General features: G+C 34.8%; 1 protein-coding gene across 1 annotated transcript in view; it reads left to right on the top strand.

Moving 5' to 3' along the window:
• The first annotated feature begins 10,667 nt into the window (after positions 1-10,667).
• Positions 10,668-15,432, top strand: part of LOC110371478 (sperm surface protein Sp17) — a 148,428-nt gene continuing 143,663 nt past the window's right edge. Inside the window, exon 1 of the mRNA XM_021327763.3 lies at positions 10,668-10,896. Within this exon, the coding sequence (XP_021183438.1) occupies positions 10,812-10,896 (85 nt within the window). The 5' untranslated portion in view covers positions 10,668-10,811. The remainder of the gene's footprint in view (positions 10,897-15,432) is intronic.

Here is a 15,432-nt window from a genome sequence, read left to right as displayed (position 1 = left end):
TAAATGAACACAGACTTTTTTTTTTAACGACGCCAAAAATCATCAAACGACCCCTCCCGCTGTGGGTTAGCAGCGGTGAGGGAGTATCAGACTCTTACTGACTAAAAACCGTCGTGTTCCGTCGTAAGCCTTTTATGGACCAGAGCCGCGGTAACTTTTTCGAACAATCCCGCAGTCCACCTTAACACAGACCTTAGCTACTAAACACGGCATTGGTTTTAGTTTTAACCCTAAAACAATGTTGATCTAGGAACATTAGAACATAACCTTCGCTCATCACGATATTTCAGTAAAGGTTAACCTGAAAACGTAACAGTAACAGTACGAGCTTGCACCTGTTTATCTTTGTGATAACGGTCGGTTTTAAACGCTACAGAAATAAAACGGTGCGAGCTAGTACGAAGGATTTTTAATGTTTTTTTTACTGTTTTGTTTTTTAGAACGGAAGTTTATGTACTTTTTAGAGGACAGCTGTACAAATTTGTTCGTTTTTTGAACGCTGTAATCCTGGAACTGCTTGATTATTTGAAATTGATGGTTCTGTGTTAGAGAGCGACAGCCTATTGACCTCCTCAACCCAGTTACCAGGGCAAATCTAAAAGTCAAAGTCGGAACCCCTCAGTAAGACTGTTAGTCAAAATTTGTGTCACCTTACCAAAGATGTTCAAATGGCAGCCAGGACACACCAATTTGATGTGCCTTCCTAAACAGAGGAACTCGTTACGTCAAGATGGTCACCCATCCATGGACCGACTGCATTAAGCCTTGCTTAACCTTATGATCCTTTTATAATGTTAGAGATACAAAGTAGTTTATTTAGTACTAAAGAAGTTATTACATTGTAATCATAACTCATAACAAGACCAAAGAATTCACCTTTAACAACTTACCTGTTGTTTTGTCCAAATATAGCTGTTTTTCGCATGCAAACCAAAATCAAGGTTATAGCCACCTGTTCAGTTTGTTCGATATACCTCGGATACTGGTTGTAACTAGTTTAACCCAGTTTAGTTCTGATGGAGTGAAACTGTGATGGGTTCTGATGGGGAGGTCGGGGATGTAGGTAATGGGTGGTTTTGGTATTAACGGTTTTTTTGCGGTTTTGCTTGTTTTATAGGATGGATTATTTTATGTTTACAGGATAAGAAAGTATGTAAAAGAATTTTGTTTTCAGTGGATTCAAGTATACAGTATCTGCAAGAACTCAGATTAACAGTTTATGCTGCCTGGCAAATTGGAATTACACTTTTTGATTTTATTTGCGAATGATTCATTAGAGCATAAAATAGTTATTTTCCTGCTTGCCACTGCTGGACATAGGCCTCTCCAAGTGCACGCCACTGAGATCGATTTTCGGCTTCTCGCATCCAGCTCCTGCCAGCCGTCTTGCGCAAGTCATCACTCCACCGTTCCTGGGGAACCCTGTCAGCCATTAAACCTCACAGGTTTATGACATCTACATAAAAGAGAATACATCTAAAAAACACATCAATAGACCAATACCTCACCGATAGGGGAACTCTTAACAGCCAGCAGAGTGCCTTAATTAAATAGCTGAAACTCAATCTGTGTCCATTGTTCAACATTCAGTTACAATTAATTGGAGCCGTCGTGATTGAGTTAAAAATAATTTTGATGAAACCAAATTAAATACGAACCAGATAGGCGTTTGATGAAAACAATAGGGTTTTTAATGCCTTTTTTGTTAGGGTTTTTGTGGGCTTTATAAAGGACAGACGGGCGTATTTGTTTCAGTTTGTTGTATGTATCTTGAAATATTTATTTGTTTTATATCAACAGACGAATTAAATTCGTTTTGTGTTTTGTTGCTTTTATAATTTGATTCAATCATGTACAATATTGTGTCGTGTCGTATCACCAGGCTACATAAATATTGTATTTTTGATTCTGTGTTTATTTGGATGCTCTATATCCTAAATGGTTTGGTAAATTTAAGGTTACAAGTTCGCCGACGAAATATACTCCAGTTTTCTCAAAACTGTTTATTATGAACTTTCAAATTGATCATTCTCCTGCCCTTATTCCATTTTGTTATTTTGATCATCATCGCATGTTTTCTTTTTCCGCAAATTGTGTCATCTCACAAGTAACGTTATATGAACTTTCGAATTGAAAAGTTGTTTAAGAAAAACTGAACTTGAACTTAGCAGAAACACCAAAATTCTGTCTAAACATTAAATATATCTGAAATCAGACCTATTATCATCATGACCTGTTTGAAACTGAGGGCAAGCACGCGATTCTATGTTAATTAATCTATAACTAATGGCCAATTAACTACACTTCATATTAATTGATTTAGAACTGTCATTTGCTAATTAGATAATAATAGATTAGGCTTTAATTTGATGTGTGTTAATTACAGTTCGCGTTGGTCTAGTTAAGTAGTTGAATAGCCACGACTGCTGTGCGGGTATCGGGTTCTATTCCCGGGTAGGGCCGATAGCTGAGTGGATGGGTGACCATCTTGTCATGACGAGTTTGTGTTTCGGAAGGTACTTTAAATTGTTAGGTCCAGGCTGCCATTCGACCATCTTTGGCACTCAGAAGACAAAAAGTCTGACATTTAGTCTTAACAAGAGGTATCGGGATATGGAGGTCAGACAGGCCGTCATGCCATGTAAAACACTGGCACTCAGCTGCATCCAGTTAGACTGGAAGCCGATCCCTACATGGTTAGGCATAGGCTTGGCAGATATATAAATAAAAGAAAAAAATAAATAATATTTATTGTCAAAAAGTAACATTACATAGCTTACATTGTCGATGAGTCACAAACTAAGCGCAGCTTGTATCTTGTGGCTCGGAGTGCGATAATTAGTCTTAGTATTGTAAAGTTACAATATCTTCGGAGTGAAATTATATAACCCAATGGTGTTAGAACTTAAATTTAGCCACATAAAGATGATAAAAGCCTTGCAAACAACCTTCTATTTACGAAACCTTACTACAAATTCACAACTTTATATTTTCAAACATTAAGGGTCGGTTCATATCTGACGGAAAATGCGTCGAACGTATCGTAAATGTATGATCGACGCACTAACGCATCATCGGTTACGTGTGAATGATTGAATGTTTTACCGTATATTTGTCAGTTCTGGCGTTACGCGACCGATAATACGCGACGCATATTCCGTTAGATATGAACCGACCCTAAGCCATGGAGTATGACTCATAGCATGTGTCATGGGCTCCCGACATGCCATGGTGGGCGCGTCTAAACATGATTGACACTAAATTTTGCGAAACTAATTTAATTTGACTCTAATTAATAGTTTTAGTGGCAATGGTGAATTAAATACATTGTTAGTTATGTTTTTAGATACATTTTTATGAGATAGTCGGATCGTTATGGTTTTTAAAGTATTGTCAAGAATAATATTATCTTTATAGGACTTAAAGGTTTTTCACATAAAGAAAGAAAATGAGTTTTATTGCGCAAAATATAGACGCATAAATGCCCTTAACAAAATGAGCATTACACAGAAAAAAAGAGAAATAAGTTTATGAGATAAGCGCGTTCAAACAGCTTAAGCTTTGTAATTTTAGTATAAGAACCTGGCATATAAGATAAATGTCAGAAATTTTTCAGACCCATATAACACTCCACATAAAACCAAGCCATAAAATAAACAACCAACCAACCAATAAAACCACAATAAACAAAAGATAACCTAACCTAACAACTACCGGTTACAACCATTTACGAATAAACCGGGTATTCTAAACAAAATCCGGATAACCGGGCAGTCTATCAACCTTCCCCGCCCGGTTCCGGGGAAATAATTTATTTTTCCAACGGACCTTTGGAGGGTCAAAAAGGTTTTGAAAAGCGGTAATTAGACCCAGCATGGTACGTGGGTTCGTTACCTGTGTAAATAGTTTCTGAGATTTACTCGTTACACGGTATTTGTGAAGGAATTACGAATTTAAATTGACCTGCATGAATATTTAGGGGTTTTTATAGAAGAATGGGTGTTTCCAGCGGTTTTATCTATGTCTGGGGAGGATCAATTTCGGGTAAAAAGATAGGCTACTTTTTACCCGAAATTGATCCTTTCTCAGCACCAAAGAAAAAGTTATAGACAGACATACAGAGTTGCTTTTGCATTTCGAATATTAATAAAGAATTTTAGAGGTAGAGTTTGTGTCGTAATTTTCATTAAATCTTCACGAATCGTTCTAGCTTCTAGTGAAAACAGTAAGAAAATCCATTCAGTTTTTGAGTTTATCGCGAACAGATAGACGAGGCAGAGGACTTTGTTTTATAATTTATAATTTACTGATCATAAAACTATTAGATCCTTTTATATAGTACACTAAATAGCTACACCGTTATTGCATCATGCATTTCCATGCCCCTTACACACCCCATACATAACTAACTCTCCACACTACAAATGCATCAAGCCCAGCTCAAATTCCAACAGACATACCTACACACTGGACCCTACACTAATTAGCCTCTATCAAGAGGTCTATAATCACGTGTGAAGGCCAGGCTAATTGCCATTGTGGCCCCAATTACTTGCCCTCTAGTGTACGCTATTGATACTTGAAACTAGTTACTGTATTGTGGAATGTTGGGTTAAGGCAGATTTTGATTTTGCGGAATTGTTCGAAAGAGTTACCGCGGCTCTGGTACATAAAAGGTCTAAGAAGGAACACGATGGGTTTTAGTCAAAGTCTGACATTCCCTCACGCTGCTAACCTATAGCGGGAGTGGAAAGACAGAAACCTCCTCACAATACGCGCCATATCAAGGAGTACTGCCTTCTGAATCAGTCCCTTGATCCAGCCGCCTAACGAGAGATCACCTTTATTATAATTGCATGAATATACGACTGGATAGTTCAAGACGAGGAAAAACGTATATTGTATGAAACAGCTAATATATAATCTATTTATTATACTTTTTCGGACTTAAAATAGCTTAGCTTATTGCTATCTTACACAAAACCGAACGAATCTTCCGCAGAATATTACGTATTAGTTATCGAATAATTACATATTATTCGATAACTATAGTACGTAAGGCATTTGTATTATTAGGTAACTTGTTTTACTGTTGCAATTTTCTATTCTCTTTATTTGGGATTCCATTGAAATGTTCAAAGCATTTTTGTTCGGGAACAATAAATGAATATAAAATAAATATAATATACATGGCGGCGCGAGTCCATTGCTAGCAATTGTTGTACAAAGGTTGCAGTTTCGCCAAAATTTTCGATGAATAAATGAAAGCTGTCTACCTCTTGAATAAAATAAATACGGATATTTAAAACAAACAAAGACTTCTCAAATACTTATCCACTAGTTATTTGGTTGTGTGAATGTACTTAGGCACCAAATATCGTTAGACGTCTAAACCAATGCAGATTAATTTTGGCATGGAGATAGACGCGACCCAGAATTATTCGATTCTGGGTGTTATGAATCGTCAAAAACCTTCCCTCATTATGTCGGTTTAACTGCAATAGCCAACCATATAAAGTAGTTCATCTTTCAACCATCAAAGCGGCTGTCCATTCAAATTAAAACACCTCAAAATCCGCCATGTTCTAATATTAAAATCTCTAACTAAACGTGTAACAAATATACAACAAGGAATAGGGATGTCCGTCCGTACGTAATTAGAGCAAATGATTACGTATTCATTGCGTTCCGAGTCGTAGGATGTCGCCGCTAATTTTAATAATTACATTCGCGCATATTAATTTATCTCCCGTGGAACGGAACGCAGGAAATGTGGGTTTGTTATTAAATGATTTGATGTAGGTTTGTTATGAACTGTAGAGATCTTTTCATGGGATGTTTATTTCTTATTTGCCTAGCCTTTTCCTATTGTTGGAGTCGGCTTCCAGTTTGACTGTTGCAGCTGAGTACCTACTAGTGTTTTACATGGAGCGACTGCCTATCTAACCTCCTAGTAGTCTCAGGCCCATTTACATAGCCAACTCTTATAACATCTTTACTTTAAAAATACATTTCTTCCTACGCTTTAAACCATATATCAGTTGACAGAACTAATCTTATTTCAAATTCAAAAAGTTTAATCAAAATCGGACAGCGTTATCCAATCTACACTTTCTCAGAAAAACACATCGAAAACATCAACTTAACACATTTTCTCATTTTCAGTGCTCGAGAATCAAATAAAAAATTTCCACGAGAAAAAAGGTCGAATAATCTCGTTTAAAAATAAATTAAAAATCGGCCATTTTGAAAAGAAACTTGATTGATTAAGTCTCGGGACCAAGCGACGTATCTCAAGAGATAAGACAGAATAAATGAATCGCTATTACGAACAATATTTCAGTTTTATTTTAAGGATATTAATAGCATGACCTAGTTTATTTTTACGAGGAGTTAAAGCTAAATTAGTTTTACTAGAAACTTGTTTAATTTTCTTTCATTAAACGCTGATAAACTTTTATCTACTTGTAATAAAATTGTGCATCGTTTTTCTGGGCGTGGGATTCTTATCAGTTTAGATAATTAATACCTAGAACTAATGATGGGATTTAAACGTGTTTACTGTTTTTTTTGTTTTTGTAACAGATCCTTTAACTTTATCCTACACTAAAATACTAAAATAATCTCGTTATATACATACATTTTTTATAGTCAGTTTTGTTTCTTTTCGTATTTCAAACTAAAAGCTCTCCGATTAAACCGACTTCCTCATCTTGATAACGAAATACAGCCCTATATTTTTTTTGTAAATATGTAGATGATGATGTATGTATAAAAATAATTTATTGACGAAAATATACGATTGATGTAGCCCTATAATAATATTACAGCTAGAACTTAAATAAAAACTTTCCAAAACCTTAAAATACTTTTTTGAAAAAAAGATGTACATTGAATGATGAAATAGTATTGGTGTGTGTAACGAGGTATGGCAAGCTTCCGACTCGTTGCCTGTATCGATCAAGCGCCGTCTAGTCTAGGACGAACGGGTCTATGCTGCAAGAGTAGTGTCAAAAGTAGTGTCAAAAGGTTCACTTCGAAAAATATTGCGAAAAATAGAAGATCTTTGATGTAAAATGTGATTTTGTTTGAACCCTTTTTGAGGCTACCTAATGGTCAAGGGGTGGTTTCTCTTAAATAAATATACCAATAACTTCTCATTGGTACATTTATTTAAGTAGTAATATGTATCTATTTTGTATGCTGCAAGTCGCAGATATCATTAAAGTATTTGTATTTTTTTTAATCATACAATATGTGATTTAGAAGTAAATTATATTTATCTCTATTCTCTTAATAAAATTTTTGTCGTTACTTGAAACACAAAATGTGGGCTTGGAATTGATCCCAGTTCTGGACTATATGGCAAAAATCCGTTTGAAAGTAGCCTGGGCTATAACTATAATTATAAAATGAAACTTCTGTATTTTCTTTTTTGTTCTTGACTCTTATGTCTGGCTTAATTTTTTTAAGTTCTTTAATAGCTGGTTGTTTATCATGAATGTAGGTACCTATTAAGTACTTTTTGTAAGTCGGATTAAATTTTAGTCGGCTTACCGTTTTATTTATGAAAATATGTATTATTTCAAAAGCAAATGGAAGAGTGAGATCATTTCGTATTAACTTTTAAAATATAATATGCATAATAGGATTTCCTCTTCCAACGAAATATCATTTATTCGCGTACTTTTAACGGATAGAGTGCTTCGCGGAATTTCGGCTTAAAATACAAATAGCATACATACATTCAAAAATAAAATAAAAAGTACAATATTTTGTATGAAAAACACAACGTTTTTCAAACAAAATAATTTACACTCGCCTTAAAACTGTATTTTCATTACGGTATAACACGAAGTGACTTTGACCAAACGTTCAGGTAAACGGATACCTTTAGAACCCTATTTACAATTTTCTCACGAACCCTCATTCAAGCTTATAGCGTGAGGTCGCACAGATGAAAGGAAATATTTGAGGTTTTTTCTTATAGTAAAAGGTAAACGATCAGCTTTCAATTGGAGGTTTTTTTAAGTAATGTGTTTGGCCGTAAAGGATGCCGCTTCAGACTATTTATATTTCGTTTGGTTGGTTATGTTAACAAAGTACATTTTTCATAGATGGTCTTATACTTACTTCATATATTATACTTAGAACATATATACTTTATATATACTACCTTTATGAATATGTGTTTTTTACAGAATCCTTACTATACTATAATATTTAAATGCAAAAGCGTCTGTATCTTTCTGTCGCACTTTCACGCCAAAACTACTGAACTGATTTACATTAAAAAAAACTGGCACACAGACAATATAAAGCCAGAGAAAAGAAAGGACATAGTCTACATTTAGTAGCGTCTTCGGAAATAGTTTCCACAGGATGCGAGTGAAACAGCTAGAATTGTTACAAGTTTCTCTTATCGTAAATTCCACACACGTCTTCGTCTATCAATCATAGTTAAGTGTCCCTTCAGGCGGTGCGAACTGACATTAAACAATGGCTGGTCAGAATCCAGTGAAAAATGGTTTTACTCCCTATATACCTACTCTATAGCTCTAAGGGTGGGTTGCACCATATGGCTATAATGGTAACCAAACCATAACCAGCCGTCAACGAGCCCATTTGACCAATTGGCTGCAATTTGACGGCCGGTTTGGCGTTCGTTATAGTAATGTGGTACAACCTAACGCACCCAAGATCTCTTCATATTTTTTGCTCTCGTATGAGTTTTTGTGATTTTAAATATCTTAAACTTTAAACATCAGATTTCTAAAGATGTTACCATAACGGGCCTGCTGGAAGAGATTTCTTATGAAATAAGCTGTGCCTTAGTATTATACATATTTTTTCTTGTCTGTGATCTGTGTGTAACTGTGTACATAAACTGTTAAATAAATAAATGTTCTCTTTTAACATTATTTTGCAGATATTATGAATTTCTAAATCCTCCAATACACCGAAAACACAGAAGTATCTCAGTGTAGCAAGATTATCTAGTTAAGGGCGCATCAAAGCGCAAGCAATTGCCAATTTGGTATGCTAAACTATTCCGGTATAATTTAGATTGTTCCAACATTATGCATTACAAACATGACACTATTAGGGTAATATGTTTGCGTATTGTATTAGGTAATAATGGTATTACGAGTATGATGTAAAATAAACAAAAGCTACTTATTTATATACTTAGCCACGTTTTTCGATCGGGAAACGTGTGAAATTATGTTTAAAGCAAACCTTAAATCTGCTGCCTCAATATCATTTAAAATTGTTTCAATCGTTATTATGAGAATTATGGAATAGCACATGACATAAAACTGCTGGTTCGATTCTAGTTCAGGAAAGTCCAATAAAACATTTCTAAGAAGAAAAATCTATAGTCTGAAATTGCGTCTACCTTGCGCAAGCGTGGCTATTAACATTAATTCCTCCTCTATATAAAAACAGACCCGTACCTTGCAGTGGGACAATAATAAGGCTGATGTCGAAATAAATATGAAAATCTTGCACACCCATTTCACTATCTTGTATTTGACGATTCAACCTCGCATTATGGATGTCACTTATCCGAAATAAAGATTATTTTATTTTAGTCAAATGCAACTGGACCATCCCTCTTTTAACTAGATACCAACCAAAAAATATCAACATCAGACACACGACCAGTAAAACCGATTACAGCAACATACAAACAATACTACCATATAGTACAAATCTCCCCTACATGATGAATAGGATTCATTAGTAGCTGCCAACTCTCCCCTTTTGTTTGAGAGCCGTCCTGTCCGAGGGACTGTGGCTGTCTGATTGTGAATTGTGTCAGGTGGTCGTATGTAGCTATTGTCTGGTTGTGTGTGTGTGTGTGTGTGATTGTTAATGTTTGAAAGGACCAATGTGACCTTTGAAATGTGTGACAGATACGTCTTCTTTTGGTGAACGTGTGTAGGAGCTAAACACGCAAAATAAGTCGAATTTAAGGATTTAAGCAAAGGTTTTTTGGACGTGTAATCACAGTCTTAATTTTAATGAAACCACTTTAAGTATCAATTTATATAGTTAGTTACAGCCTATTTATCGTCCCACTGCTGGGCACAGGCCTCCTCTCACACGGAGAAGGATTGAGCATTAATTAATGCTCAATCAATTTATATAATCTTGGAAATTCTGGTTTACATCAAAATATTTTAGTGTAAACAGCACTGCATTTATCGAGTGATGTAGAATTGAGGAAGTGATTGCCACATGATGCGATAATTTCCTAGAAATATCGAGTTGTCGACCACTGCATATTTAAGTACATATTAAACATTTTGGAAACACATAAGTCGGTATGCTAGAATTTAATTTCGATTGCATTTCTATGTAACATTGGAATAGTTTGACATCAAAGGAATTTTCAAACTAGCTTTGATATATTTCCATTTTGAAATTGACCGTATCGATCCGTACTGATATTACAAAGCTTTACAGGGATTTTTATGAAATTCGTATTCGCTTTAGTCATTCGTAAACCTACCGAGATTTTAAAAGTACGAAAACACACCTTACTTTATAAGAATAAAGGTCATCCATGAACAGAGAAGCCAATAGTAGCTTGCCCCTTAATTAACAGTACCTACTTCTTGTATCTAAATGATCTAATGTACATTTTTCTTTTGTTTCAGATATATTAACGAGAGCTTCACCAGACTGCCAACTATGTTATAGTTGAAAGATTGTTCCTAAAACCCTCGAGAGTGTGTTCCTAACAAATTAGTATTTTTGACGCTAGTTTTTTTTTGTAACCGTGTACCAATAAGTGCAAAAAAATGGGATGCAATACCAGTTCCGAAGCCAAAACTGCCAAAGAAGAGAAGAATAATGCACAAGAAAACCAGACAAATGCTGCCACAGGTGAGTCCTTTATAATAACTAGAGAAGGCAACAAACGTTGCCCTTAATCGATCACAACGCCATCTATCGGGTGATATCGAAAATACTTTGTGAACTTGTCATGGAGAACAAAATCACGACTGTAAAATATTAATTCATATTATTTTATCAGCTGTTTAAAACCAAACATTCATAAAAAAAGCAAAGATTAGAATTTAAACAAGACTAAACTAAAATCCAACGCCTCTTTCCAAAATTTAAGGCAGCGCCATCTATGGGAATTTTCCGACACTAACATGTAGGATTTTTAGACGCGTGGAACGAGTATCATTGCGAGTTTTACGACTCGAATAGTTAGTAGAAACTTTGACTAGATGGCGCTGTTTTACATTGTATCAGTTTAAGGCAATGAACGAAAGATAGCGAGCTTGTCTAAACAAATCTCATTTAGATGTTAATTGAAATGTTTCTAATTATAATTTTAATTAGGGGAAATTGCTATGTGCATGATTCTTCCTTGTTTTAACAGACAGTGGAAAATACCAAAGGTATTTTAGTATAAATAAGGAAAAATAAATATTCTTATGTTAAATTCTTTGTTTAGGTTGAGATAATGGAGACCAAAACAATGACTTTGAAATACATACATGTTTGTATCAAATAATACAAGGTTACGTATGATAAGAAAATGAGTTATTATCCCTATCATACATACATGAAACATTAGCTCAAAATCAGTAATCAGCCGAAACCTTAAATATGTTACAACTCTAAAAAAACACACCTATTTAATCTTCCACAATTTATCAAGACAAGAACTAAATAATTTCGCGGGACCAGCCAGCATTCATTCAAAAGATTAAATATTTACCGCACTGAGTCCCGGGTTTTTTCCATTCCTTCATAAATAATATCAAGTTGTATGTATAATCCGCCATTTTGTATACGTATTTTTGCGGAGCTCGTCTTTTATTTTTGTTCGAGATTTTCAAGAACCATCGGGATGCTTTGGACCGTATTTTAAGAACTTTATTTAGGTCTTACTTTTTTTGGGTTCTGAATAAAGTTATAATTTATTTAGGTAATGATTTTTAGGTGGGTGAATCTTCTGATTAGGTTTATACGTTTATACAAACTCCTTCGAGCTGTTTGCCTTTTCAGAAAAAATCTCAATAACTGGCTAACGCAATCTCATGCTATTTTCATCAATTGTCAGAGAATTTCTTAATGAAAATCTGAAAAAAACATGCCTATTCTTTTTTGTGGACTAGGTACTAACATCATCGAAAAGTCATGAATCTTCCACTTATGGATTTCTCAAAATAAATATGTTTTCCAGTAATATAAATACATTTTTACTCAAATTGGGTGTATTGTAAACACCCAATTTGAGTGCATATTTTACCATTTCTATATACTTATTTTGATTAATATAGGTAGTCTTGATGGTTGGCGGTTCAGATCAATCGAGGACTCAAAAAGAGAAAATCCTACACACCCAAATATTTCCAGTTACCATAGCAACCAGTTACAAACCCTAAATTATCCAAAACACAGCCACAACAATTTATATTACTTCAATTCTACATAGTTATCATGGAGCAAATACTTAAAACTTGCTCAGAACTAACTTGAATGATAGTTACAGCCTATTTATCGTCCCACTGCTGGGCACAGGCCTCCTCTCACGCGGAGAAGGATTGAGCATTAATCACCACGCTTGCTCAATGCGGGTTGGTGATTTCAGACTATATAGTCCAGGTTTCCTCAAGATGTTTTCCTTCACCTTTTTATCAGCCATTGGTGTCTAAGATATACTTAGAAAGTACATACAAACTTAGAAGTTACCCAACATATTTGTGCGAAGACTCCAGAGAGTAAAGTTCAGAAGGATTATGTCCTTATAGGCTTGTAGTTTGGTAACAAGATTACGAATATAAATACCTTTTGTTTAATCCGCGGTATCTTTGAGGCGGGGAAGTTTTAAACAATTTGTGTTCTAGAATCTTTGCTTAGTATTATAAAGCTAGAGAGTTTTTTGGTTGGATACGCTAATCTCAAGAATTAAAATTCGATTTGAAAAATTATTTCACTGTGAGATATTTATCGATTAAGGTTATAAAGGCTACTCTGTATCCGGGTGCCCAAAGTAGTTAACAAAGTTGGCAGGTGAAATCACTGGCTAGAAACTAGTGTTGTAGTTCTTTCCTTTGTGTGTATTAACACAAAACTAGTTTTTTCTTAAAGGTCTGAATAAAGTTAAAACCTTTCACAAATCATTTTGCACATTTTGTAAGCACTTAAATAATGTAGATAGTTATATACCTCTATATTAATCATATTTATCTTTGTACATTTTATTTAAAGCGAACACGAAATATTCTGGCGTTATGCAAATACGATACATCTCATTACAAAGAATGACCACAGTGCATGTTAAACAGTAGGAAAACCAGTCAGTTGGTTTTTTTTTATTTATTTCGCACTGCAAACTTTTAGTCTGCCGATAGTTTTTTGTTCTCTTTAATCAGTTTGATGATGAATAATAGTACAGACATTACAAAGACAGGTATTAGACCGCATTAAAGACAGGTATAGCCGGTATCAGACCGACTGAAAACTTTTATTGGAGTCAAGATTTTAGTTTTAAAAAAATACCAAACATTGGGTCAACTGATTAAAAATGTCAGTTGTTTTAAAAATAGAAGTTACCAACAAACTTACTTATTTATTTCCATTTTTTTTTTTTTTTTTAATCTTTTATTTTTAGAGGCTTAAACGCTGCTGCGTTATGCCAGCCTCGTAAGGTTTTACACAAATTAAATTAAAAAAAAACACATAATAAACTCTATATACAAATTAATCAATAAAAAATTTTGTGAATTGAATTAAATATTGTGCATTCAAAGACTCGATGCCAGAGCCATTCGATATAATCGATGGCGACATGCACAATGGCAAATCCCACGTCTTACTTGAGAGACAACCCGAAACAGAATATAAAAAAATAACTAAGGATTGAATGAAAAAAGAAATTAAAATAAACTGATAATAAAATACACGAACTAAAAAGAATCTCTCCTCAAAAACACATCTTTTACAAATTTATAGATAGAAACACTCTGTTCCGAGAGAGGTCTCCCAAGCAAAACATTAACTCCACCACTATACATATCGCCACCGACCGCCGTACACAGCTGTAGCCTCAAGTCGTCGAATGCACAACATTCTAACAGAATGTGATATAAGTCGTCCACTACTTGATGAGTGCAGGTATTGCATAACGGGGATGGTTTCACACCCATCAAGTGCAGAAACCTATTAGCAGGCACATGGCCTGACCTTATTCTAAATGCTAACACTAAAAGTTCTCTCGGCATGTTACCCACGTCAAACCAAGGAGCTCGAGGCAGATCATGCTGAATAGATCTGTACCACAGACCTTTTCTTGCTGTAACAAAACTAAAATGTTCCTCCCACAAATTATGACAAAACTTTTTCATGTGAGGAATAAGCTCAGTAAAATAAGGGTCACCGGGAATAACTATGCCATCAGCAATAGCCTCGGAAGCTAGCTTGTCAGCCATTTCATTTCCCGGGACACCTATGTGAGAAGTTATCCATTGAATTTTAATATTTACAAGTTGTTTCTGAAGAAATTGTATACTCTTTAATGCCTCGTATGCAATCGGCATGCCTCGAACTCCGGATACACAACGGATCAAATGCTGTAAAGCACTCTTGGAGTCGGTCATAATCACAACATTCTTATACGGCAAACTCTGAACATAGGACAAAGCTTCTACTATAGCCGTTAATTCAGCTCTCATGATACAAGCGTCATTGCACAATTTAAATTTCATACTAGTGTTTGTTTGGACATCAAAAAATGCTGCGCCAACACCATGAACACTTTTAGAGCCATCGGTAAATATAAAATAATAACTATCGTATCTACAACTAAACATATTAGAAATCAACATTCTTAAATTTGGAACACTCAATGAACGCTTTGGTACACCTAATTCGTCAACATTACAAATAACACAATCTCGAATATTAATATTTGATACCCAAGTATCCAAGCTATACATGTCTAATATAGGGGACTTATGCACAATATTGTTATTGAACTTATTATGAATATCAATCAAAATGGGTTTATTCTTATTCCTCCAATATGCATTGGTGCACAAAACAGATAGTTCTTGTAATAAAGATAAAGTTGCATCATTGGAAAAGGAGCTCAACCTCAGCCAATACCTACAGGCTAGCCAATATCTCCTCACAAATAGTGGTGACACGCAGAGCTCACTCTCCATCACACAAATAGGTGTTGAACGAATGAAACCACCACAAATTCTTAATGCACGATTTTGTAAAACATCTAGTTTATACAAATGCGTCTTAGCACTATTACCGTATAAAAAACTAGCATAATCAATTCGACTTCTAACAAGTGAGATGTATAGTCTCCTTAAATGTTTCGGATGAATGCCCCAAGATTTCCCAGCTAAAGTTTTAAGAATATTTAAATATTTGTAAGCTTTCTCACAT

This window comes from Helicoverpa armigera, chromosome 28 (assembly GCF_030705265.1).
Source record: "Helicoverpa armigera isolate CAAS_96S chromosome 28, ASM3070526v1, whole genome shotgun sequence".
Lineage (NCBI taxonomy): Eukaryota > Metazoa > Arthropoda > Insecta > Lepidoptera > Noctuidae > Helicoverpa > Helicoverpa armigera.
The sequence above is the reverse complement of the archived record's forward strand: the minus strand, read 5'-3'. Positions and strand labels throughout refer to the sequence as shown.